The 27,311-nt window shown below is 31.0% G+C and overlaps 2 protein-coding genes across 10 annotated transcripts in view; one reads left to right on the top strand and one right to left on the bottom strand.

Annotated features, from left to right (window-relative positions):
• Positions 1-27,311, bottom strand: part of LOC106686452 (zinc finger protein 768) — a 402,036-nt gene that overhangs the window by 25,166 nt on the left and 349,559 nt on the right. The gene's annotated exons all lie outside the window — the stretch shown is intronic.
• On the top strand, positions 9,485-10,132 carry LOC106686453 (vesicle transport through interaction with t-SNAREs homolog 1A). The gene is made up of 3 exons (XM_014429785.2): positions 9,485-9,710; positions 9,779-9,837; positions 9,911-10,132. The coding sequence occupies exons 1-3, from the start codon at positions 9,617-9,619 to the stop codon at positions 10,079-10,081; spliced, it is 324 nt and encodes a 107-aa protein (XP_014285271.1). The 5' UTR covers positions 9,485-9,616; the 3' UTR covers positions 10,082-10,132.

Below are 27,311 nucleotides of genomic sequence, written 5' to 3'. Positions count from 1 at the left end.
TGTTTTAATAAAAATGATGAACGTATAACAAAATACATTTGTCTTATTGAATTAGTTATATTGATGTAGATATGATTGGCATCTGACTATTCAGGTGGTGGTTTTCTAGCATTACATCCGTTCTATAAATCAAAGTCTATTTTTGGACAATTAAATGATTTTTTTTTAAATTAAACCTTCCAGGAAAATAAGCTTGCGTTCCTTGAGCTGCCTAAATAGCTAATGCTAAAATAAAATGGAAATAATAATATGACCAAGGAAACCGAGATATTTTTAGAAATTAAAATTACTCTTAACGCCATTAATCATGATTTAACAACATTAATTATACTAATTAATATAATAAGATCGAAGAGGGAGCGGCCACGTATTTTGAGGAGACATAGGCAACTATCCGTTAGTGAGCCGGTAACTTGACACATTTACATGAATTTAATTGATGTCTTGAATGCAGTCCTCTTACCTGTAATGACCTCAATAAAAGTTTTTTTTACAAAAACAAGTGTAGCTGCCAACTGCGTACTTCACCTTTCCATTGAAGAATTACAAGGTTGTGTTCTTGAAGAGACGTCTCAAAGGGGAATGAGAACAGAAAATCTTTTTCATTTATATTTTAATTTAAAATGTTTGCTAGCCAGAGGTGCTTTATTTGAAAGTTTCTATTGATATATTGAAAGTCAGTTGTGTTTTATTGTGTAAAACTGCTGCATTGAATTATCTTTATCTTAGCTATCTTCCTGATATGACATATAATCTCAGAGAACGAAACATACGCATAGGTCAAAATCAACTATTTTGAGAATCTTAATTTTTTACTGCCAAAATAGCAGATTGATCCACTCGCACACAAGGTCAGAGACTATCCGCCCCAGAACCATAAATAATGGCCGATCTGGGGCCGGCGCGGCTTTTTGGATTTCATGCTCATCTCAGTGTTCCGAATTTACAGCTAGTGAAGTACAAAATCTGTTCATAATTCCTATTGGGATGTGCGCTGAGTTACTCTGTATTATTTATTTATTATCATAATCGTATATATTAAGCGCGCGCGCACAAGCGTATATGGGGGTGACGCTAGCAGCTTGGTAACGCACCGTTCTACCAACCAAAGGTTGTGAGTTCGAGGACCCGGCCCTATACGGGATTTTTTCAAGCATATAATAATACAATACTCACTTACAGCCTCCCCCAGGGCATTTGTGAGTACCGTTAGCCTATGGGCGACACTCACAAAAATAGGCGTGGGAATAGACCCACCCTATGAAAACCGCGTCAACAAAACGCGCGATGTATTTCCTTAGTACATCGCACGAGGTCTTGGACCTCCACGGTCTGTCGCGCCAATAATAATATAAGAATAAATATAATAAAGAAATATAATAATAATATATCTATACAATTATTATTATTATTATTACCAGTAATATTTATCTTTACCTACACATCTTTATATCCTTTATAATTTAAGGAATGCATAATACCTAGGACTCAAAATAAAACATGTGGAAATTTTTTCCCAATGACTTACAAAGGACAATTTTAATATCAATATAGATTGATTTTAGATTTTAGATTAAATTTAAAATTTATTTTAGCTAGCGTATGTATTTATTTTAACTTTTTGGATATATGTCATTAAGTATAGAACACTTTCATAAGTGTTTGGAAGAGTTATCAGTTAAAAATAGGTTTTAAGATTTTTCAATTCAATTTGTACAGCAGCTTTCAGCAACACCTATTTAAAATCCGTGGAGCTAAAATAAATACGCGATTGGACCATCTTGAAACTATACTATGACTATTTCATTTTCCACTCCTTAGAAATCTAGTAAAGGACTCTAATATGTTTGAAATCTCAAAAAACTAAAATAAATCGATATTCGAGTGCGCGATCTTTAAATAGATTGAAACTTTATTTTCTAGGATTTACAATATAAAAATATCACATACTTGTTATTATACTGATTACGATATTCTTTTTCGAAGCATCATTAAAAATAACCAACAACCAATTTACATCCAATAAAATACACAAAATTAAATCAACAAAAACAATCGTATAGGTGCCCGGAGGTGGAGAAAGATTGAGGACTCCTGCACTAGACTTATTATCAACATTTCCTGTAAATTATTTTATGTTTTTTTGTGATAAAAATTAATGTTGGCGAATAACTACATGGAAATAACATTATGTTAAAAGTGGAGCCTGTGTTTCTCCGCTCTAGGATTTATCTAAGCATGCCTTATCAATTTACGTGCCTACGTTCACTCTTGTCTATCCCTTAATGGTTCCTTCTACCTTTGTCGCCTTTCTAGCATTATTTACAACCCCGACATCTTTTTAATCGTACTGCATAAATAGTTAATATATCTAGGGATGAGGAAAATGAACTTGCTTAGAACAATGAGTAAATATTCTTAAAACTGTATTCACTTACAGCGATAATAATAATAAAAAAATTACTGCATTTAGTTACGAACAAATCTACTTAGTCAGATTTATATATCAGTACATAAATACATTACATATAATAAATATTTTAGATAAGATATTAAATAAATATATAATTATGAGAGATAGTTGACCGTGGATGGCTTATACAAGGAGAGTGTTGGGGGTGCGGTCAAAATAAAACACAAATAAGTTGGTGTAACCTATTTAATTGTCCCAACAATAGAATTTCTAGCCTTCATCAGGGCTAAGAACAGAACAAGATAACAACCAATGAACACAGCAAATAAAAAATAAAATATAAACAGAATAATATAAAGTAAATAATTTCACAGAATGGAATTAATAAAATAAAGTGATGGGAGAAGTGGAAAATAAAATGTATACATAGGTAATTGAATAAATAGGTAAAATAATATAAGTAAGGAAATAAAATAAAAATGCAGTTATATTATGCAAAGAAATATGAATATATTAGTTATTAATAATTTAAAAATCAAAATTATGGAAAGAAAAATAAAATTGAGAGAAAGAAAATATATGTAACCTAATAATAGATAAAGAGACAAAATATAAGTAAATTTTAACGAAAGAAATGAATAGAAAAAAAAATTGAAAACAACAATAATAATATATGGTGAACATAACTAATAACGTGGGTAAGAGAAATTGAGAAAAGAAGGGTGGGGGGGGGGGAGGAAAATTAATATAGGTAAAAAAAAAGAGAATAAAACGAACCTGTTAGGTATGAATACATTTTATTTTCCACTTCTCTCATCTCTTTATTTTATTAATTCCATTCTGTAAAATTATTTACTTTATGTCATTCTGTTTATATTTTCTGTATTCATTGGTTGTTATCTCGTTCTGTTCTTAGCCCTGACGAAGGCTAGAAATTCTTTTTCAAGAAAAGTTACAACAACTTATTTGTGTTTTATTTTGACCGCTTCCCCAACCATCTTCTCCTCGTAAATAAATATAAAATATATTAGTCATGAATAACTTAATACTAGTTGTTTTATGTTTCCAGTTGGATTCATTTGTAAATTATTAAATCTCAGTTAAAATAACTAGGAAAAAAATTCTTAAGACCGCATTAAACCAAATTGTTTAAAATAAAAGTAAATTATAATTTATTTTTTTAAATTTTATTTGTAACAGTTTTATTCTCTACACAACACACAGAAACAGATATCTTTTGCACAATTTAGTAACGTTTCTGCCATTTTATTTATTTTATTTTTTTGTAATTGACGTATTCTATACATTGTACCATATTATGTGATTACTTTTTGCAAACCTAATAGATTTGGAACAGAATAGATTAATTTTCAATTGTGTAAGATATATATATATATACTATTTTTTTCTCTCACACTATATGTATGCATGTAAATGTTTTTATATATATAGGAAAGACCACGTATATTAAAGATAAAACGATTGAAATAGTTTTAGTTCATTACACATTAAAATTCTAACTTCTAATACATTTACCACATTCCTAAAATAGTAACTTTAATGTACTATGAAATAAAAAAAATTAGAGGAAGAACCGTTCGATTTAAGAAATATTCTAGTGTGAGATCACCAGTTTAAATAATCACCCGTATTCAGGTATGTAGTTAATGTTTTTTTCTTAATAGATTTTAATGCCTATTCCCTAATCCATTGCATTATTATTTTATGAAATTTTTACGATATTATAATTTCATTTGATTGCCCGCTTCTCTTTTAGCCAATCATTTGAAATCCACATAGTTGGTATACCTTAGCTATATTATTCATATTATTATAAACAATTTATAATAAATATCTCCGTGGCACGAATCCACATTACGGAATTGGAAATGAGGTATCGATATCCCAGTAATGAATTTGAAAATAAAATTTCTAAAAGTAGTATAGGTTGCCTGTAGGGATGCCAAGGCAGGCAACTGAGTTAGATGGATTCTTTAAGAACACGCAATGCCCCCACAGTACAGTGCCTTTATAATTCCGAATATTTCATCCCTACTCGTTTGAGAGTTCGTTATCTTTTTAATTGTAAGGAGTCTGCAAGGGGTATAGCACCTTGAGATGTACCGAGATCCGATCTTGAAGCACTTGTGGCATTCATGTGGTCAGTAATTATCTCGGGATGATTAGGCCGGAATGGGATAAATTAATATTGATTAAAAAAATATTGGAAACTGGAAGAATTCGAAAATAGATTATTTTGATTGAGTGAGGATTTTGAGACATAAAAAATCAAATGTAAAATATTATCGTAACGAGTAGGATAAATTGCTACAAAATACAAAGCTAATGACACTTATCATCAGATATTTATTATTAAAATTATAAATTAATCATACTTTTTTTTAATAATTTATGGTACCTACATAGATAAATTATTGAACTGTCTATCAGCATTGAATTCGTGATTTAGCCATCTAATTACCTTTTAATTAAGACAATTTTCAATTAATTGTCAGCTATAATGGACAATCTATCTCAGTCCAAGTATTAATTTGATCTGGAATAATGTCAATTAAATGGTATCTATATTTGTCCTCGATCGGTGAAAGTTCTTAGGTAGGTATAAAAACGTGGAGGTTGCTATTTAGGATACAGTTAGACAACTGCTTTACGTTAATTTATTTTGATTTTTGTTTTTATGAAACGTGAATAATTAAGTGAATAAAACAAACAATGATATTAAGTGGTGGAGATATATATTGGATTATTTTATTTCATTTTAATGTAGTGCGACATATGAAACAATCTCAGGGACTTTTCCAGTATCTATATAATTGAAACTTTATCTCAACCCCGATGTCCGAACACTGCTAAGTAAAACTAATAATGAATAGATTTTATCTTATAATAAAACATATGAAAATAAAAGTATTCCAAAAGAGCCAGTGTCAATGCCAAATTGATTTTAATCCAGCCAGGAAGTGCTAATGGAGAAGTGTGCTGAAGTGATTTAGGCCAAACGGTCGTAAAACAGATTAAGGCACCAGTGGACACTTGTTGCAGACACCAGTCGAAAAAAAAACCAACGTGCTGAAACTCACACGCGGTCACCCTCGCAAAAAATGGAGATCCTTTTATAAAAGAAAAAAAACCGACATCAAACATCCCTAACATCCCTAAATCGCTGGGCCAGTTGATATAACTGATTCCATTATCTATTTATACACTTCACTGCTGACTTAATCACAGTCTCTGGTTTTTTTTTTTCTACAGCTGCAGTTCCTTTAGCCACGAGTATAATAGCTATTCATTTAAAATAAATTAAAATTGTTTTTCAATATACGATTTACAATTTGTTCAGGTATAATTTTATAATATTTAATTTCAAGTTTATTAATATATTATATATTATTTTTTTATTTGAGAGTAACTTAAATTAAAACACAAATATCTTTGGATTATATAGATATAGTTGGTTTATCTTTCTCCAACGTTTGGGACCTCTGACCATTATCAAGGAGGACGTGAAATATCCTAAATATTTTTCATAGATTTCAGTCATTACGTGACATTATATATCTACTATCGTACCTTAAAATTGAATGGTCCAAGTTTAAGTGTTTTTCTACTGCAAGAATTCTATTGTGTTCAAAAAATCACAGTAGTTTTTATTGCATTCATTATTTTTTCATCATTACATTATTGCCATTATAGCCAATACTGTGATTCATATTGGTTACGTAGGATTTGCATGTGTATCCACAAAATTGCTTAATTTTATTGTTATTTATAAAAATATAATAATACTTCTAAAATAAAATATTCAAATATTAGTAAAATGATATGTATTATGTTGAGATTTAACTACCACAGCCAAGTCCATAAATTAATATTTAAATTTATTTAGAATCCAATTTACACAGAAGTAAAATGCATGCTATTTGAATATTTATAATAATTGGAGAAGCGTTCTAAAAATTTTAAATGAAATTAAGAAAACATTATCTCTTAATTATTATTGTGTAATGGGTATTTTATTAAACCGATTTTTTCAATTCCAAAAAGATTATCTGAACTGTGTTTACCGACGAACTGAAAACGCCCAAGATTTAAATTACTGTTTTTTTAAAATATAAATTTGTTTTAAAGTAGAACTGTTTATTTTTTTTTTAATTCTATAAACTAGATATATAAACTAAAATTCTATAAACTAAAATATATTCAATAATTTAAGAAAAAGAATATTTCTGAAAGGTTGAAAGCCAGAGAAATGGAAAATTAAATTATTAGTTTAGTCCCATATTGGGTAAGGCAATTTTTAAAACTGATCTCAGCGCCGGCCTTGAACCATGGAGTTTTCTTTTTTATTTTCTTCCTAACACAGCCCGCGTTATATCCTTTCTTAGCGGCTTATAGGTTTGTTTTTTGCATCGTCCCGGCGTGTTCGCTTAATAATGAATGGGTTTTAAATTATAATGACTGACCGTCTAAATACTGCTAAAATGATTTCAAAAATATATTAAGATACAGATTTTAATAATCAATTAACAAATTCTGAGATGTTTATGGTGTATGTGTAGATCATTCAGAAATTAGTTCAGATGAGGGACCTAGTATGCTTTTTTTTTTTTAATATTATAAAATGAAGTATTATTAAAATAAAAAAGGCAATACCATGATAAAAAAATTTCTGAAAATTAGTAACTAGTAAATTAGAAACTTAAGGTTTAGTAATTATATCGTATGGTATAGTAAAATCTTATGTTTATATTTTCGGTTTTAATCATAATATGACATGATCGTAAAAAAAAAAGTATACTGAATGAAATATAATAATGTCATTAAGTTAATTTACCTCTTAATTACCCATCTTGTAAAAGAACTCGTTCAGAGTATCAACAATAATTTAATTAGAACTGGATTATTCATTAATGGTCACTTATTTGCATAAGTTGAAAAAAAAAAATCGTAATTAAGTTTAAAAAACTTTCAAATAGCTTATTTCATTACTAAATAAGGCTTTGCTTAAGCAGATTCGAGGAAGAACGATTCGATGTTTTTTTCCTCTACCAGTTTATTCTCTTCTTATTTATTTTTTCTCCTTCGAGTCTCATTTTTTTTTAAGATCCTTCGGAATGTTTTAGCAGGTACACACACACGAAAATACGTTGGCACACAAGAACAGGCACTTACAACACGGACACACGGCGATGGAACCGGTTTTTGCGGTGAGCGAAGGCGATCTCGGGTTATACAGAATTGCCTTACTGTCTGTGTATAGGTACTTGGAATGTTATAATACGTACGGTGTACCAGTACGAGTATTTTTTTAAAATTTATTAATGAACGGTTATAAACAATTAAAAAAGTTGTTTAAGTGATTTAAGATGCTATGGATAGCCTGTAAGCAAGAGAGTAACTGCAGCATTCCTCGTTCTTCTGTGATTAGTCAAATAAACAGTACTTATTACATTTAAACTTCTGCATTATAAATTCTAAAATACAAATAATTAACTATAAGAAAACGTTAGTATGCGAGGCACATCACTTCTCTCACGATCTCAGTATGTCGGCCGTAAAGCAAGATAAGTCTGTTAGATTAGAGACTTGAAAATGACAGTCTCAACTATGATAGGATCATACGATCGGATGATACTATCAGTTGATTGGTCCACGGGAGCTCACCGGTGATGAAGGAGAAGGAGAAGATCCGGCCAACGTCACTGGGGCGTCATCGGACATGAAAGACTTCTTGAAAGGACACGAAGAAGGATAAGGAACTATGATCAAATGTTTTTGAGAAACTTCTATCACATCCTTAAATAATGCAATTCATGAATTCGTTATTTAATATAATATTATTATCTAATTTTATTGCATGTATTAGCGTTCTGGACTCTTCTCTAACAGGCCAACGATCCACTACCGTTAAGAGCTTCCTTCAATTACTTCATCGGCGTCGCCTTACACCCATAAAAAACCTATTTAAAAGTAATATCTTATAATATTTTATGTTAGTTCATATTGCTATTTTATTTCATTTGATATGACTCTAATTAAGTTGCTTTATTAATAGGCTAATACTCAATAATCGGAGACGTTACTTCATGTCGGCACCCCTGGAGTGGGTCCTGGTTGCCTGAACTAAAAAGATCTACTAGGAAATGTACCCCCAGAATCTAAGTCCTTATCTGGCTCTATTAGAAAATTTATTCTCAATAGCATCAACCGTGTTGGAATCAGAAGATCGTTCTTGGGCGCAATTAAACACTAAAAAGTGGATATGCTGGGAGAAAACCTGCCAATTGGCAATTAATGATTTAGATTATAAACAATCGCAGATTTCTTAGACTAAGATAACATGATGTGTACTGTAACATATATTACTAAAAGATAAATTCTAACGATTTGAACGATTATGAAGACGATTTGATAGGGCGAAAAGCCAAAAAGTATAACTGATAATTTTGCCAATAAGGTTGTGTTGCTTTGTGCCTGGACGAAATTAACGCAGTATTGGTAAAACTGTGAAGCGTGAATTTATATGCAACTACATGTAGTTAGCAATAAAGCTCTAGGTAACATAATTACTTATGGCTTTTCATACACTCATTTGAAATCCCTTCCATATATGTTTATAAATAATGTAAATAACTCAACTTCATTATTATTAAGTATAGTATAATCATTATGCCTGTTCCAATAAACTTTAAACTATATTAAAATAGGCGAGGTAAATAATTTGGTATGAAAATTCGTACTTTCTGCACCAGTCAGTCCAGTGACAATTTTGAAATGTTTTAGAACACAACACTACATCACAAGCAATCACTACCAAAGTGTTTTTCCTGATTTACAAATTAATACAGTTAACAATCATAAAAAACTTATTTTTCACTTTAATAAAAACGTACACAATCACCCAGCTTCTTTACATAATAACTTTCAGAAGTATAATATTTACATTATTGTCTCTTAAACTTTAATAACTGATATAAATTTATTCATACAAATACTTTCGAAAGTAATGTAAAAATTTTTTATTTAACTTTAATTTCACAGCTGAAAAAATGGTTACCAACGTTTAAAGGTTTTCTGTTGATAAGTATTCTTTAGTTGTTATGGTAAAAGAGCTTAATAGAATTCTTTCCAATACTTTTTCCTTGATAATAATTAATTTAAACATAAAAATTTAACGTAATTATGGCTTCTCAACTTGAGCAATATGAAGAACAGTATGCTACATCCACTGCTGACTTCACAGCAAAAATATCGAAATTATCTAAAGTTAAACGCTGTGAGTAAATTATAGTTTTTCTTAATAAATAATTCGTCCTTCGTTTCAATCCATAACCGTTGTTTTAGCGACAAAGCGGGAATTACTTGAGCAACTTCAAAAACATGCTGAAGACCTACGAGAATTGGTAAGCTCTTACTTAACACGTAATTTTTATGATTATGATAGTTTTACTGATAATTGTTTACTGTTTTTCGGAGGTCGGCCACATGGAAGTTGAAGGATGCGTGGATCCCACATTAAAACCGAGAGTAGAATGTTACAGAACGGAACTTGAACGTTTGGAAAAAGAATTGAGCAGCGTGTCTATTAAGAAAAAAAGTTCATCAGTGACCATTTTTCCGGACTATGCCTACCTTCATCTCAAATAAGGAATATATTCCATATTATTATATTCTAAATAAACATAATATTTTCTTGTATTTTGAATATATATTGTACACATTTTTTATTTTGTAATAAACAATTGAAGGTTTCAAAAACCGTTCAAATATCTAGAATTTACCGGGAAAAAAATAGCTAAATGCGACCGGAGGAAACCATATAGTTCCTTATACATATATAACATATTTCACACATCGTAGGTTTATGATTACAATGTTTATGATCGTAAGGTGAGCTTTTTTTGTTTTTTGTGAGTTTAATTCCATTCAGTAAGGTGGGTATTTTCCGTCTTTTAGTTTTTACTATATTTTTATATTTCTTTTTTTATTTATTATTATTTCTATTATCGTTAGTTGTCTAATACCTTTTTGTAATTCTTGTTTATTTATATTTTTTTACAGTACATCTTATTTTTATTTTCTTTAATGAGTTTTTTAAAATGAATGTTAGAATAGAAATAAGGTTGAATTCGTTGCCACATTGCATACCCTGTTCAGCGAGAATATTTATAATATACGAGAGGGTACTCAACAGGCCTTGATTTACACCCTCATCTATCGGACAAAATAGCATGGTACATTCGCAACAGAGGACAAATAGCAGGCCAGCCACGGCGGCCATTCCTATCGATCCAGTAGTGCTAATGCTAATAAATATGGCACACTCAATGAGTCAGTGGGGGCGGTTCATGTACCCGGGTTGGGTACGATAACACCTAACATATACCCAGGTTCTGAGGTTTCTGTAATAAGGGGTACAGTAATAAATTGATATGGTTTCTATATTGATAAAATTAGGACGTATACCCTTACAGATGAAAAAAGTTATTCGAAATAACCTGACAGTTTTGCAATAAATTATAAGATTAAAATGTAATAATGATAATTATTTTATATAGCCGAGCTTCTAGTAATACTTGTTTGGAAAATAGATGAAAAGTGATCTAAATATTTTATTAATGTTTACAAACAGCGAACGTTCAGATAAAAAGCTGAAGATGAAGGAGAGAAAAGATAATTGAGACTTCCTAAAGGTTGCTAACATGCCCAGAGTTTCCAAAATTATGGCAAATTCGCGCATGCACAAGCGTGTGGTTGCGTCATATGAACTGGTCTGAATTTGTAGCCGATCATTTGAGTATCAGATTTTGGGCACAATTTGCATACACACTTTGGTTTACAGTTTACTTTGTTCTAGAACTGCCAATAGATGAATATTTGTGTTCTCGATGTTTTAATTAATTAGAGAATTTCCCAAACCTTTTAATTCAATAATTAAATCTTGTTTAAGAATGTATATAACAAAAATCTATCGATTCGTTGTAAATACACTGTTTCAAATCTCGTTAATTAACTTTAGCGGATTTTTTTTAAAAATTTAACATAGTACAATTATATATTTATGAAGACATTATATGTCTTGGTAATAAAATTCAAACGTTTCTGGTAATAATTCTAGAACGAAGGTTGAATTTATAGGTTATGTAGTGCTAGTGATATGAATAATTTTCATCTACAATCTACATTTCACCTAGCTTTATTTTGTTCCTTTCTATAACGAAAATAAAGTAAATCGAATGAAAAAGCCGAAAAAATTCAAAAAGAACAAAGCAAGCGTATGAAATCCGACGTTCGTTGATTCCTTTGTTTACCAAGCATTTGAACAAGTCTTGGATTTGCGGCAAGTGGCAAACGTGTAGATCCAGCAATAAGGATTTAATCATTACGTATGAAATTAACAAACGAGAACGATCCTGTATATATGTTAATGTATGTATTCGGTTCTCTATACAGTCAGTTCATCTTTATTTGTAACTGACAAGTTTATTCACGGAGAATATTACGTAGCCGTAACTAAAGAATTATATATTTATAATTAATTAAACCGAGGTTGAAATAAGTTTCACCATCCTCCCGTTTTCGGCATCTTCAAGAGCTGAAAATTATTTTCCAGACTCTCTCTAATGACGTCACTAATACGATTTATGGAAGTCTAATTGCCATCTCTTGGCCAATAAAGAAAAAAAGAAGTGTTAAAAAGAAATCTTGGAGAGAGGAAGGGGCGGGAGAGGGAGGGAGAAGCAATTTGGAAGAGTGGGAAGGGGGAAGACCTCGTTTAGACAAGAGTAAGTGAAAACGTCATGATAACTCAGAGATGAAGAAAATTGAGCATTAAGAAGGGTGTCCGGGTCGTTTCCGGACCCGCCGTCCGGGGAATGGCTGTGTGTGTGTCTTGACGCAATCACTGTAGGTGAACAAAATGGAAGGTGGAATAAGAAGATTAAAAATGCATTCACTGAGAAATTTATCAGCCCTAAAACATTCCAGCTGGGTTGATTCATAATTCTTTATTCGTATTTTCATTCTTCTGGTATATTTAATATTCTTAAAAAACAAAATGGACGACACTAATCACCAACAGAAATTTAATAGATTTTTAACTCTAAGTTTGTTAATAATAGACTACTCATCAGGTCCTTATTCCAGATTTAAACCATCATGGAACAATGCTTAGGGCAACAACCTCTCATAGATGAATGATAATTTATTATTAGTTTCTAATATAACTGAGTAAACTAGAATTTTCACAAACACTTTTATTCATATTTAAACTTATTGTTTTGTTATTTTTTTCATTAGATAAAAATAAAATTAGGTACTAGATATGATTTATGAAAATCACAAATTGTGCGGACTAGTTTGTGATTCTTTCATATTTCTGAGGATAACCATAATTTTGCTGAAATTTTGTTTAAATGAATTATCACATTTGCCAATTTTCTTATAATTGTTTCGAATCCCAAAAAAGTATTTATTAAAGATAAAATATAATTTTTGACTTAATATGGATTTTCATGAATTGACATAATGAATCAAGACTTTCTTATCGTTTTGCTACACTAGTCAGATAAACTTTATTATTTTTTTTAATAGATTTAATAACTGTTTTTTTTATTTTATTATATGAAATTATAACCTTTTTGTAAAAATCATTGAGATTGTTAGGAATTATAATTTTTTTTTCTGTAAGGGAAGGTTTCCTCGTTAATTTCTAGATCAAAGCTGGATTTCAAGAAAAACCTATTGAACGCTGGCACATGCTGAGGAAGAAATGTCTATAAACAAAGGGTAACTAATCGATGCCTTATCCCAACTGCGTGTAGATAGTGCGGTAGGTATGATACCATCTCCCGTAGCAGAGAACGTAATAAAATTGCCAGAAGGGGTCAGGTAGGGAGTCTTCAGGCCTTATAACGGTGCGATAGTCATCTGGCAGGATAGCTTCCAGGATAAGGGGATCAGAAGAACTGGTGAAGAAGAACCTAACGGTCGGGGAAAGAATTTTATAATATAATTCTGACACAGGAAATAATTCCAATAGGAATAATTCGTTAAGGGCGAAGGAAGGGTCGGGAGAGGCGATTTAGAAAATGACGGTCTCCGGAGTCAATTTTTGAGATTGGGGGAGTCGAGGAGGGTATGGCGTGTGGAGCAATCAAACATCGGGACCTTGTCCCGTGATAGATGGACTCGCCTCAGACACGGAAACGACTTATATAATCTCAGTTTTACCAACTTTATCTTACCGATAGTAGGGAATTTTTGAAGGGCCCCCCTTCTTTTATAGGTGGTTTAACTTCTATGTCCCTTAATTCGTTCCGAAAGCCATTTCCATTCCTACGCCTATAATCTCCGAGAATCGTTTCTCAAATAGAAATGGAAGTTCTGAATAGGCATGCTAAAGCTGAATAGCTGTGCAAATAAAAATAATATATTAATTGAACCCAGTGGGTCAACTTCCTCAGAGTAGGCATAGGCAGTTCTCACATTATACTATGGCTAAAATATATATAACAAAAAAAAAGTTTATGCATAATTACAACGAGCCTAAAAATTCACGGATAGTAATGTTAATTTCCGAGGATTATCATGGGATGACAAAAAAATATCGTTCCAATAAACTAGAAAGAAATCCACGGACGGAAGACGGGCATTTTTTTTTAATGCGATTTTTGGATTCCATGTTTCTTAAAATTGAAAATTCTTTACATATTTGTAGTTATTATTATTATTTTATTTATTCTCAACTTACTTCCTTGATTTTTTACGTTTTTAATTCCTTTTATTTTTATGTGTTATTACGTCTCCTGTTCATTTTAAACATAATAGTTAATGTATTTTTTTTTATAAATACTTATTATTGTATATCTTATTTTTATTTCTTTTTGTTCACTTTTATATAATTTTTTTTTTACTTACACTTTATAAAGTTATCTATTTTACCTTAACAAGTATTAAGTACTACACAAATGCATCATAATATGTAAAATGTAACATTTCAGAAAATATAATTGGGAAAACTAAATAAAAAAAAGAATACTTCGTACAGAATTAAATTTTCTATAACAGCCACACAACATTATTTGCCATTTCGTCACTTACATATAATCATTTACAGCAATTTTGTAGTTAGATAAAAATCATCTAATTATCTTCTGATAGTATACCTTTTTTCAAAGAATCAAAAAACTGTTTAATGCTTATTTTTCATATATAAAAATTTTAAGCTACACTTATAAACAGTTTTGATATTTAAAAAAAAAATTTAAAACAATTAATGCCTTCTACATTAAAATACTTGACCGTGATACGAATTTTTTTTTTCTTCTATTATTTTTTATCTCCCCGTCCTATCGAATCCTTACGCGTCCTTCAACCCCTTGTCTGTGGACCTAAGCATGACAAGACCGAAGAAACAAATAAGAATTTGCTTTGTTACCTTAAAAAATTGTTCCTTGTTACACGTTCAAATATTTTTATAAATAAATTGAGCAATTAGCGGACTAATTCGGCCATTACTAAGACAGATCGGGCCGCCATGACAGAGCTACTTGCTACGCTTCCCTGCTGCAATGTCTAAAATGAATTTGTGATAGAACACGGTTCAATTTATATGCTAATTTGGTCTAATCAGTGAATAGTGACCTTTAAGGGCCTGCTTCTCCAGTCTGTGGCAAGCTTCCATCTTCTACCTATGCCAATTATTAGGGAAATCAAAAAATTTATGAACATAATTCTATAATCAATAATATATTTTTAATTGGCATTTTAATATCAATGATTTTAATAGGAGCTATAATTCAATTTATATGGTGTAATATGTAGTATAATGATCATTTTATTATTTAGAAAAAATAAATTATTTGAATTTTTAGCTGTTGGTATAATTTTTTAAATAAATAAATTTATTTCTTATTATTATAAATAAGTTTGCATTATTGATGAATTTGCGACTATTTCTGCTTTTTCCTTAAGGAACGGAAGCAGTGCGAAATCTATAATTTCCCAACAACTTCAACACTTTGATAGCGGACTATAAGGCACTACGATTTATCTTGCCTAAACTTGTAAAAAAAAAAAAAAAAAAAAAAAATAGATCGCTCATGTTTTGAGAGTCATCTGGATTTTCAAATTTAGCGGAGGTCTAAACATTTTCGAAGAATTGACTTATATAAATTGTATTATATTAAGGACGATCAGGTATTGATTAAAAAATATGAAAGAAAAAGTAATAAATTTGGTTCTAAAGCTATTTTGCGTACAATAACCTAATAGTGTAATGCTTTATCACTATTTTTACAGTATGAATTGGTTTCTCATTTTTTTCAAATTTTGAGTGAGTGAGAGGATGACTACCTCTCTCTACGTTTTGTACACTCCCTCATATTTGACGAAACTTCGTGCTAAGCCAATAGAGAATGAAGATAACACACCTTATGCAGAGAACATCCCAAAATCAAACAAAAACTAGTTACATTGAGAACTAAAGCAAAAGCCTAAAAATTTTGGTTAGTAAGGCTGTTAATGGGTTTTAGTGAAGTGCTTACCTATTTAACGGTAAGCACCCTCAAGTAGGAAAGGCCCGTACCTCCCAACCAGAAGAATCTTGAAGGACGTCTTATAGGTCTCGTTCTGGTATCTTTTATTCATTCATTTTTTTTAGTTTATCGTACATTACTTGTATTGTAAAGTTTACGATAACCGTATCATAATGTTTACCTATATTTATATTGTAATATTAACGTATTGTCGTAAAACAGCTTCGTAGTAACAGGAATTCAAGTATAAAAGGGATCTAGAACAAGGAGAAAGCTTTATGTTGGGCTACTTTCTAGATCTAACTCTTATCGTCGTTTCGGAATTTATGTATCCATCATATGCAAGACCTTCAGATGAAATGAAATCATGATGAATTAATATTACATTAATTTAACTTCACTGGTAGGCTCAACATGACATAATTTGTTCTTAAGGCTCCTTAACTCGAACTGTCACAATTTAAAACTCATGATCATTAAATTTGACTTATGATTTTTGCATTTCCTATTTGTTATATTAAATCAACAGTTTTATCAAATATTCACCGAGTTGAACTGTCAGTGAGGTTAGGTTACTGTCATCGTGCGAATTGTCATAATGGCTCGCTGTTTTAATAGAACAGCCACGATAGAAAAGTGTCACCGTAGAACTGAGCCTTCAGAGTAACGAAATTACACTTAAGTCGTGAAATTAATATGACAATTAATCACTTTCACTCCTCCAAACAAAAAATTACTTCTTAACCAGACTGTTCGTCGATAAGTGTATTGGTTAGTTTATGATATTAACTGTCTTTCAAGAGGGAAAATTTGTTTCTCTTTACGCTTACTTCTTTTCTGATTTATTAAAGTTAAGGTTATAGTACAAGACATTTTTCAGTACCGGTTCCTACCACGTTTATCTCTTCTAAATTTTAAATATAGATATTTAGTACATCTCTCATGTTTACAATAGCTATTACTCATGGAATATTATAATTTTTAAAAACATATATAAACTTTAACTATATTCTGTATATTTCTATACAACAAATATACGTCGGTACAATTGTTTGAGGGGAAGATAATAAATTTCTTAATTCTAAAATTACATCTAATCTCTACATTAAAAATACATCTAATTCTCCTATATTTCTTTATCTATTAAGGTCCTAATTTTCCCATAGGCTTAATTTTGAAGTTTGGCATTTAACTCTGGATTTCCTCTTTGGATATAAATTCCGAGATTCTCTTGAATTTATTGGGTCAACTTAATCAGACTGTTTTCTCTAATATCCTTTAATTTGTTTACAAAAAAAATATTAATCCTTTACTACAACGTTCTTACGTCCATAGCCCTCTTGAATTTCACCTTAAAGGGAAAAATCTCTTGTTGAATGGGCAGGTAATTCATTTTTAAAAGGTTGATACAATCTGGTCAAAAAGTATTTTTTCCCGCCATTTTTGGAGGAGTAAAGGTAAATAATTACCATTAATAGTTATTTAAAGCATTTTTATATGATAAATCCAATAATATTTTGAAACTCCCATTATTATTCTCAGAGAGCTTGCAGGTTGCAGACAGTAGCTTCGCCATGACATCACCACCGGCGTGGTACTGACGTATGGTGCCACCATTGGTTGCCACGGGCCAGTGACCACGTTGCCATGGAGATGTAAGCAGGCGGGATTACCATATGTGGCAAGTCATTTATAGCTTGCTACCGGCAATCTTCAATAGACTACATTAGGATATATAGTTGTGGGCCGAATCCCTCTGAGAGTACCTAATCAAGAAATACCAATGCAAAGGAAGGCTGTGAACGCAAATTTGCGAGAAATCAGACCAAGAAAACTTCAACTTAAGCTTGATGCGTTGAAGCATTCTCAAAATGTTTTATAAACAGAGAAATATTTATGAAGAGATCAATTGAAAATACTGGCAGGTCCATTTTTGCACAAAATATGCTGGACAATTTTCAGTCATGTGGTTTCGTCCTCTATGACGGAGGTAGACAAACATTTTGCGTCAGCGCCCTGGTTGAACTTAAAAAAAAAATAAGTAGTTAATTGTGGCCAAATTATTCTTAGAGCACTATATTTTTTACATTTTAATTTAATTTAATTTTTTTATTCAGCAAGTTGCATTCGTATGCTGTATTCACTTTGAGAGCAATTACTCGTGCAAAACTAAAGCTTTTTTCTATAATATACGTATGTATAAATTGTTGGAAATGCGTTTAATCGAGTGCTTTCTTTACATGAAAACGGCCAGCTCCACAAACACTCTGTCTCAAACTCGATCAAGACAAGTGGAGAAAATCAAAACAGAGTGCACGCGACAGCAAGAAACTAAACTTGGTAGAGTACTTAATATTATGTTTAGATATAGTGGTGAAATAGGATTATTTCGATCTCCTGAAATCTGTCGCTAAGTACATCTGACCGTTGCTATAAAAGTATTTGACAATACATCGTTTTATATATTATAGATACTGCCTTACGAATGTTTCTTTTCTTTGTTTTTTTGTTCCTACGCTGTTCTTGGTGGAAACTAGTTACTGAAGAAGCGTACAATTATTTTATTAATTTTCTATTTTGTACTAGGATAGCTTCCACCTCTCAATTGCTTAGTGCGATTTTCATCGCGAGGGGTCTTCATAGTGTATATCCATAATAATATATTTATACCTAAGTGTTCGATAGTTGAAAGTCCACTTTTCAAAGTTTTGGAAAATTAAAACAAAAAGTTTCTGATAAATATTTTGAAGTAACTTAACTATTTTTTGTTCGGATGTTATTGAATTCTCAGCTTTCATCAAGTGTTAACTTTTGGATAAATAATGTTCCAATAAAATTTATTCAATTATAGAATTAAACAAAATTAACTTATAACTATTCTCTATTAATTTATTCATACTTATTAGCATGATATAATTTATTAATAAATTTTACTAATTTTTCCTCTCAGTCTAAAAGTCAGAGTAGAATCAGTTGTAATGAGTTACATTCAAAAAAGGTTAGCTACGTTGATAACATGTTTTCTTTTTCTTCCATCATTTCCTTAAAATTATTTAATTACTCATTAATAAAGATTATTGTTCTGATAAAATTCTTTTGGATTGTTAGGGAGAGGCGTGGTACTCACCCAGGTCCCTGTTAGACAATCTTATTTTCCATTTATTGTGTTAATTTAAAAAAAAAAATTAATTCATTAAATTGAATGTCAGGAATCGGCTACTTAACTTCGTAGCAGAATTGATTTAATTTAATTTTGTATGATCAATTAGTATCTATAAATATTTCTTAAATGGACCATTCTTTTTTAACAATGTAAGGAATAATATCGTGATCTGAAATAATTTTTTGTACTAGCTAGTACTTTCGTTCGCATGACTGAATTCATAAAAAAATTGTACGGGTATAATTTCGTAGCATATCATCTTCAGAATGACATAAATAAATAACATTTCAAACAAATCGTTTTATAGTCTCCTCTGCTGACCGTTAGTGCTTGTTGGTTTCAATAATGCCCAAGAGAAGAGACAACTTTTCGACGATGAATGAGGGACCCACTTTCTCTTTTATTTATGTTTTCCTTTCTTAATGGCCCCCGGTTGTGTTTAATAAATATACTCAAAAGTTAGATTGCTTTGAAAAGGTTTTCTGGACTGTTTGCCTTGTGTTAGTGGTGTAATAAGTGGTCAACAATAAAACCACAGGAAGTGGCTGTTTCCTCTACTTATATTGAGTAATTTTGTGGTAATAATTTTTTATTTACCGGCTTGATACTTAGTGGGAAAACTAAACTGTGTAAACAATTGTTTGAATTTCTATGAATTGGTTTCATCTATTTGTTTGTTCAAGGATAGTTGTGTCAAGAACGTCTCCATAGAAATACGAAACTTATAGCCAAGGTTCGAATATCATAGTATTTTGAACCAATGAAAATTTGATCAGAACCAAGAAGTCATCATTCGTTGGTAATATGTGGCTGCTTACTTGAAATAATAAATTTGAAAAATCTGAACTATCGGAAAATTTTACAATCAAATGTCAAAATTATCAGTATAAATCATTAAATTCATTTCATATATATATTTATATATTAATAAAAATGTGGCATGATGACCGGTTTACTAAGAACTGTGATGTGTTACTGGTTATAAATTTTAGAGAATTATTGATGAGCTAATTGGGTATAAAAGTAGCCAAGGGTAGTAAATATCATGTATGTTTTTTTTTTTTTTTAATAGGCGATAAGAATCATAATTATTTTTATGTAACAACTATTTGCTGTTTTATTTAGCTTTCTTTGTTTTTGTTTTTTGACTTATTTAGTTTTCTTTTAATTCGTTATAAGATAATCAGGTAACATAGACTAACAGTCTAGAGATCAAGCCCTAATAATATTTTGTTAACACATTTGTAAAATATGGTAAATAAAAAAAAAAAGTTAGGAAGTCTCAAAATGAAAATTAAGGTTCCTAGTAACTAATTAGTTTAGTTAATTATTTTGAGGCATATAAATATTTTTAACATTAAAAAAAAACAAATAGTTTTTGTGACGTATTGGATTCTCCTAAACACATGAAACATGTTATCCAACAGTCCTAAAAGTTAAAATTTGTAATTTCACTAGTTTTTCAATGACGTTTGTATTAAGTATAACTCATAATTTATACAAATTCAATTTAACCGATTTTTAAAATATAATAGTCATAATCAGAGGAATAAATATATTTTTTTTAAATTTTCATAACTATTTTCATATAATTTTATAAATTAATAATGTCACAATAAAAAATTGAACAAAGTCAAATCATACGTTTAGCAAACCTTGAAATTTCAAACGAGGCAACTTTCCTAGAACATCAATTTTTTTTCTTCTCCTCTACAGTGATAATTGTTTCGTGTAGAGTGGTCGATGAAAGATAAGTTGGGAAAATAAAAACGAAAAGAAAAAAAATTCCAAGAAGTTTGATTGCTGGGAAGTGTGAACCCTTTGCGGCGGAACTTGGCAAGGATCCGGCGAGATAAGGTATTGAAAACTTTCCATGAATTGATTTCCCAATGCCGATTTGCATGTTGTCAGTCCCAATGCACGTTTTAGTGTGTTTTATTTTCATTAAGGTAATTCTTTACTATATCAAAGCGTCAATTAAAATAATTTAAATAACAATATTATTAAAATGTTTTTAAATAAGAAAACATTAAGTCAAATCTTAAAGTATACACATGCGTTCGACGAAACAATTGAATATACACTGCTTGACTGGTTAGTAAAAAAAAGGAAGTCAGGAGATAAGAATGGTATTCATTTGTTTAAAAAACGGCATTTTAAAAATAAAAATAACCTCTATCTAAGAGTAAAAAGGATTTAAGTTGTATATTTTGATGATATCCTTGTCAAAACTGTATTTAACGGATAAGTTTTTATACAGGACTTTTTGAACTTTTTTTTTGTCTCTTGGAAAATCAAAAATATGGACTTAAATCCTTTATGCTTATCAGTACAGAAATATAATAAAAAAATTCTAATCAAATTATTACTTTATTTTTTTTACATATTATTTATTGTATATATGTATATCATATTATTACTTTAAACTGTAATGGACTTACGTATGTTAAAATATTGGTATGTGGAAGGTTAATTTTTTTTAAGGGTCTGTATTATCATGATTTCTTTTCAAGTTTAAATTTATTTTGGAAAATATAGATTATTTTTTTATAATTATGGTTATAGTTCTTTTTTAAGATTTTAAAATTTTCTAGAACATATATTATATTATTTATGTGAATATTATGCTTATTTTCTTTAATAAGGGTTTCATTTATTTTTTTTTCTTTTAAAATAACCTATTTTTAGTTTAACGTTTAATTTATAAGTCCGGTCTGATCTGGTTTAAGAAGTTAACGAAGATTTTTCCAAATGAGCTGAAGTAATTAAAGAGAAAATTAACTATTAATATCTAATATGTCAAAATTACATTAAAAATCACAATCAAATTATTTCCCTTTTATCACTATTTATACACATATATTATCAATAAATAGTGATAAAAGGGAAATAATTTGATTGTGATTTTTAATGTAATTTTGACATATTAGATATTAATGTTTTGACCTGGGCAGAATGGCCTGTATGGAGTTTTTTTAAATGGTTGGATAATATGTCTCATAGTAATTTGAGATTGTCCCTGAAGATGGCCGAATTGGCCGAAACGTTGGACGTGTGAATGAAATAAATGTTTTGAGACTATAATTTTGGATAGTGTTTTTGAATTATTTAGTAAACAATTACCAGTCTCAAGAAAGAAATTTAAAGATTATAAAGAGAAAATTAAGGTATTATGTGAAATTCTAGAAAAATAGAGTTTTTAAATTTAATTTTTCTAAATTATATTCTGTATTTCTGTGGTTCTTAGAAGCTAATATTTAGTATTCTCTAGTCTAAAATAAGAATAAACGAATATTAATTAATTTTTTCTCAGATATATTTGTTACAGAGCACCTTCTATTTATCACATCAAGTCTTCAATTCAAAACTCGCTAGCCGGGAGAAGTTGATATCTTGAGCAGATACAAGTATGATAACACATATGTCTTATGATGTGAATAAGAAACACAAAAGAACACCCATCACAGAAGCCCGGTGTTGAAAGGATGTTGTTACAGAGATCGGCTGTAGCATGACTAATAAGAGAATACGAAAACAAGAGATAGCTCACTGGAGAAGGCTACAAATTAATTAGAATGAAGTGTGTGTGGAAAGGGTTAGTACCATCTGCTTTGAGTTAGTACTTCCTCTTATTACCCTACGTACTTCAGTGCCCGGTCCCGCCTGCATCGGGAATATGAAAGCAGTCCGAATAAAAAAATCTTGGTGGCACCTGGCGCTACACCCACACAGCTGGTGGCACTGCACCTTGCTCCCTTATCTGCCTTTCTTCTCCATCCGCTATCAGTTATGTCACTTATTACGAGTCATTGTTTCTGATGAGTTGAATTGTTAGTAGCATTTTTTAAAGCACCTTGCTACTTTGCTTGATTAGTGACACATCTGATAAAATAAAATAATTTTATCTTGTATTTGACCTATTCTGTATATTGTATTGTGGGTTATGATTACTTTTCAACAGCCCTACTTGCTTTAGAATAGTTTGACCCGATACTATTCAATGATCCGGTGAATATAAAAATTAAAATGAGGAATAGATGTAGGGATTTCGTCAAGGGTAAACACCTCTCTTATTACGAGAATCGACATATAATCCGTTGTATGGTAATGTCAAGAGGACGCCCCCCAAAGCTATCCAAAGATCAGCTGCCCCATAGCTTACTTGAGAATAATTGCCCAACTACGATTCTCCGGTAAATATACTTTGGACCCACAGAAGCTTTGTCCTGCTTGTGATGGAACGACATTGTATTGTTATCATATTCTACCTAACTGTCCTGCTTATCAAGAGAACTGAATCCGATACACGCCAAAACAATATTAGTCAAAATCAGTTATTGGAAGATTATTGATTGACCGTGTGCATAGATGATTGGAATATGTTTTTTTTTTTGTTTTTTTCAAAACCCCTACAAAATTTAATGGCGTGTTTATAAACAATCTACTTTCTCCTTTTACTGTAGAACATCTACAGGAATATGGTCCGGGTGCGGTCAAATTATCTACTATTTGAGTTTTTTTTTTTTTTTTTTTACCGCACCCGGACCATATTCCATTCAAAATCAGTTCTATCAATTTCTGTCTGTACCCTCACGATTGGATCTTAAACTTCTTTTTATGTATGTAAAACAAAACCTTATACTTGGAGCTGGATACGTATCTTCTCAATATGTTGTATAGTTTTTTGTTTCATTTATATTATTATTTATGTTGTGACGTTTTGTTTTTTACTCTAAGGAATATTAATAGCCCAACTTGGGCATATTGTTTGTTATTAGTTTATCTAAATGATTTTCAAATCACTATTTTTGTAAAATAACAACAATGATATATTTGAAAACTACAGTTTCATATTAAAAGTTTATCTTAGATAGGACTATTTCACACTATTAGTTTCTTGACTTTTCTTTCGATGGCACGGAAATGTATTTGTTTTGACTTCTAAGAGGAAACAGTGATTTCAAAGGGAAAATTCAACCATCTGCCACGTTTACGTAAGATCTGCAACTTGTATCTCGACAATAAGTTCTGTGAATGTCTTCCGATGTGAATATAATAAAAATTCCAGGTTAGCCATGTATAGACTTTAATAGAAAGTTTTTTAAAATTAAAATTGTTTTCCGTATTTAATTGTCATTAGCAATAATTAACTACCATATTTAATGCAGTAGTCATGTCTCAGTTTTGTTTCAAGTTTTAAATCAGCCATGTCCCAAATTTTGAATAGAATACCTATACCTACCTTATATAGATTCTGTAAAGAGGGTACCTGAATCTTCAATAAAGGAAAAGGATCTATTTTTTGTCTAATCACCATTCAATTCCTGTTTTGTAGTTATATATTTTTCCCCTGGTTTTTATTGCTTAGTTTAATACGACACAACACGACAAGCTCCTCCTGGATCGACCTGGAAGGATTCGTGTCGATCTAACCCCAGCACTAACCCACCCGTAACCCATCAACGTCCCCAATAGTTTCTCCGGACGAGGATCTCATTATTTTTTTTTCCACCCCCGGAAAGGAATAAAATATTTCCTATAGAGAGTTTTCCATTTTTGCCTGATACCCTCCCCCCCCCCCCGGGAAGGGAATGCCCTTGAGTCACGCACGGCGAGGCTGCTCAATAATCCAACCCTTCCAGCTCGCTCTAATTGTTATCATTTTAATTAAAATCAATTGTCTTCCATTCTTCTTCTCTCTTCTCATTTATAATCAATCATATCTGTTCCCTTTTCCCGTTTCGAATTAATCACCCGTTACCGATTCGATGGTATCAGGCGATGGAAGAAGTCCCAACATTATCCCTCGATGTGTAACAATCTGGGATTTAGATTGCAAACTATGATTTTTTTTAATCTAAATAATGATGATGACTATAATTCATGTGAGGGCTCCTGCATATTTCTTACACCCATGTCTACTATGGACGCTTCTGACTAATTGGGTCTGAAGGCATTTGCTATGAATGATGCTCTGAAAGTTTCGCTTTTGAACAATATAAGAAAAGTAAGAAGCGTCCATAATATTTAATAAAAATATAATAGAAAACGTTTACCTGAAGAGTTGGGAGATCTAACACAATCCTCCCAACTACGCCTTGGTCTACCCCTCTGGGGTTTGTTTATGGCTTATTGATTACGTTTGAATGATCCTTAATTCATCCAAACCAAAACGTTTATTCTCACATTTAAGTCACCGTAATCATATAAATTCATTAATATTTAACTAATGCAGGAGACGTTTAAAATGGTATTTACTGGTTGGTTGTTATTTGATAATAGTTACTAATTACTATTAGATTATAAATTTACTTTAAGAAATATACTCAAAACTATGGAGTCCAAAAACAAAATCACATCTTTATCATTTTTGTTATTTTTTTTTTAAATATTAATACCAACATTATTGATAAAAAAATTTATATAGTTTTTTTTAAATCAAGTGAGAACGTCATTGCTTTTGAATTAATAATTGGCGTTTTTTGGGAGAGGTGGCTTAAAACTAAGGTACTTCTCTGAATGCTATATTCTCTAGTGGACCTTTGACATTTCTATATGAATAAAATTTCTTTATGCATAAAGTAGATTAATACCATGTTTTCGTGAACTGCTTTATAATATTCAATCTACAGAAGAGTAAGTTTAGGTTTTGTAAAAAAGATAAATTGTAATTACATTGACATTGTAATTATTTATAGATATTCATTTTTTCCCCCTAAGAATTCCTTACTTAAACAGTTAACAAATTATCTTTAAAAAAAATGAAAACTGAAGATAATGAAGTGTTAAGAGTACTCAGATAGGCTATTTTAAGTAGCCCAGGCTGAGGCGATGAAGACGGGTTGCTGACTGGGCATCAGATAAGACCTCAGGGGCCCTAAATCAGCCAGAGCGCGGTAGAATTGCGTGATCCTCCCGTCTATTTATTGCTCCCCTTATCTCGTGTGTAGCACCTACCCTAGGCCTAGCTTTTTGACGGACTGCCCGCTTCCTATCTCTAGTGTCCGCCATCTTTACGGATCTCTTAATGCATAGCTTCCCGTCCGGGTCGATTTGAGTCCGGGCTCTAGAAATGTTTAATTTCAAGCCGAAATCAAACAAGCCTACTGTTTAATGGAACTGGAATTTTTAAAAGGTTTTTTCTCTCAACTTATTTTTTTTTAATGATTATATATTACACGGAAGCAACCAGCATGGAAGACAAACTGCCATACTCCAACCCCAACAGAACAAGTAAGAGAAATGGGCCTCTACTACTAAGTGGGAGCATTTGTCCTTTTTACAGAGGCTCAGTGGGGGGAGCGGGGGTGGCTACCATTTTTCCAATAGGGTGGCACCCCTCCAGAAAATCACTGGAAAAATTATAGTCCTCACTTTGGCTTTTTCACTCTTTTCTTCTTTTGAAGGTTCCATTAACTTTTTTAGGAGTAAAAAAAGGAAGTAAAAAGAAAAATAATACGCCAACGATAAATATATTTTTGAATAAGGGAGTCTAGAACTTTCAAATAATTTTAACTTTATTCATATCGGAATTTTTTTTTTAGTATTAATACAAACATCTCACAATTTTGTTGATGGTTGGTTTGCTCAGTGAGTGAGACACAGGACTCCTCACTTCCATACCAGAGTTAGAGTCATTAGTCGTGAATCAACCATGGCATCGGCAAAACCTGCTGTGGCACATCCAGCCTCTATAAACTGGCTAATCGGTCCTTTCATTGGGTTGGGAAAAAACCTGAGGGTTGAATGTGGGTGCTGACCTCGTAATCACATGAGTTGCAGCATAACAAGTTTTTTTAATTTCCCTTGTGGAAATCAATAAAATTATGATAATCAGACCAATTTGGACGTACGGAATTGAGCTTTGGGACTCCATTAAACTAACAAATTCCTCACGTATCCAATCCTTACAATCCGAAATCCTTGATGCTCCTTATTACGTCTCAAATAAAGTCATCCACAAAGACCTCAACATCGCATTCGTTGTTGAAAAGAAGACGGCCATAGGATCTTCAATTTTAAAACAATGATTGAAGTACCGCCATTGGGCGGTCCCTTCCCAAGATTATTATGTCTTAGAAACATTTACGTATTGTATTTTTTTATAATATAAATTTAAAAATAATTAAAATCTGTAGGGTACTTAAAGAAAATCTATTTTTTTTTTCTTCATTTG

The sequence above is a fragment of the Halyomorpha halys genome, unplaced genomic scaffold, assembly GCF_000696795.3.
Source record: "Halyomorpha halys isolate HHAL.00 unplaced genomic scaffold, Hhal_1.1 Scaffold821.1, whole genome shotgun sequence".
NCBI lineage: Eukaryota > Metazoa > Arthropoda > Insecta > Hemiptera > Pentatomidae > Halyomorpha > Halyomorpha halys.
Note: the sequence above shows the minus strand (reverse complement) of the source record. Positions and strands in the feature narration are given on the sequence as shown.

Bases quoted from the DNA above. Each gene is read 5' to 3' on its own strand.
- LOC106686453 (XM_014429785.2), top strand. From the start codon at position 9,617: ATGGCTTCTCAACTTGAGCAATATGAAGAACAGTATGCTACATCCACT. The intron at 9,711-9,778 runs GTGAGTAAATTA...CCGTTGTTTTAG, and splicing joins ATTATCTAAAGTTAAACGCT to CGACAAAGCGGGAATTACTT. The intron at 9,838-9,910 runs GTAAGCTCTTAC...TGTTTTTCGGAG, and splicing joins CTGAAGACCTACGAGAATTG to GTCGGCCACATGGAAGTTGA.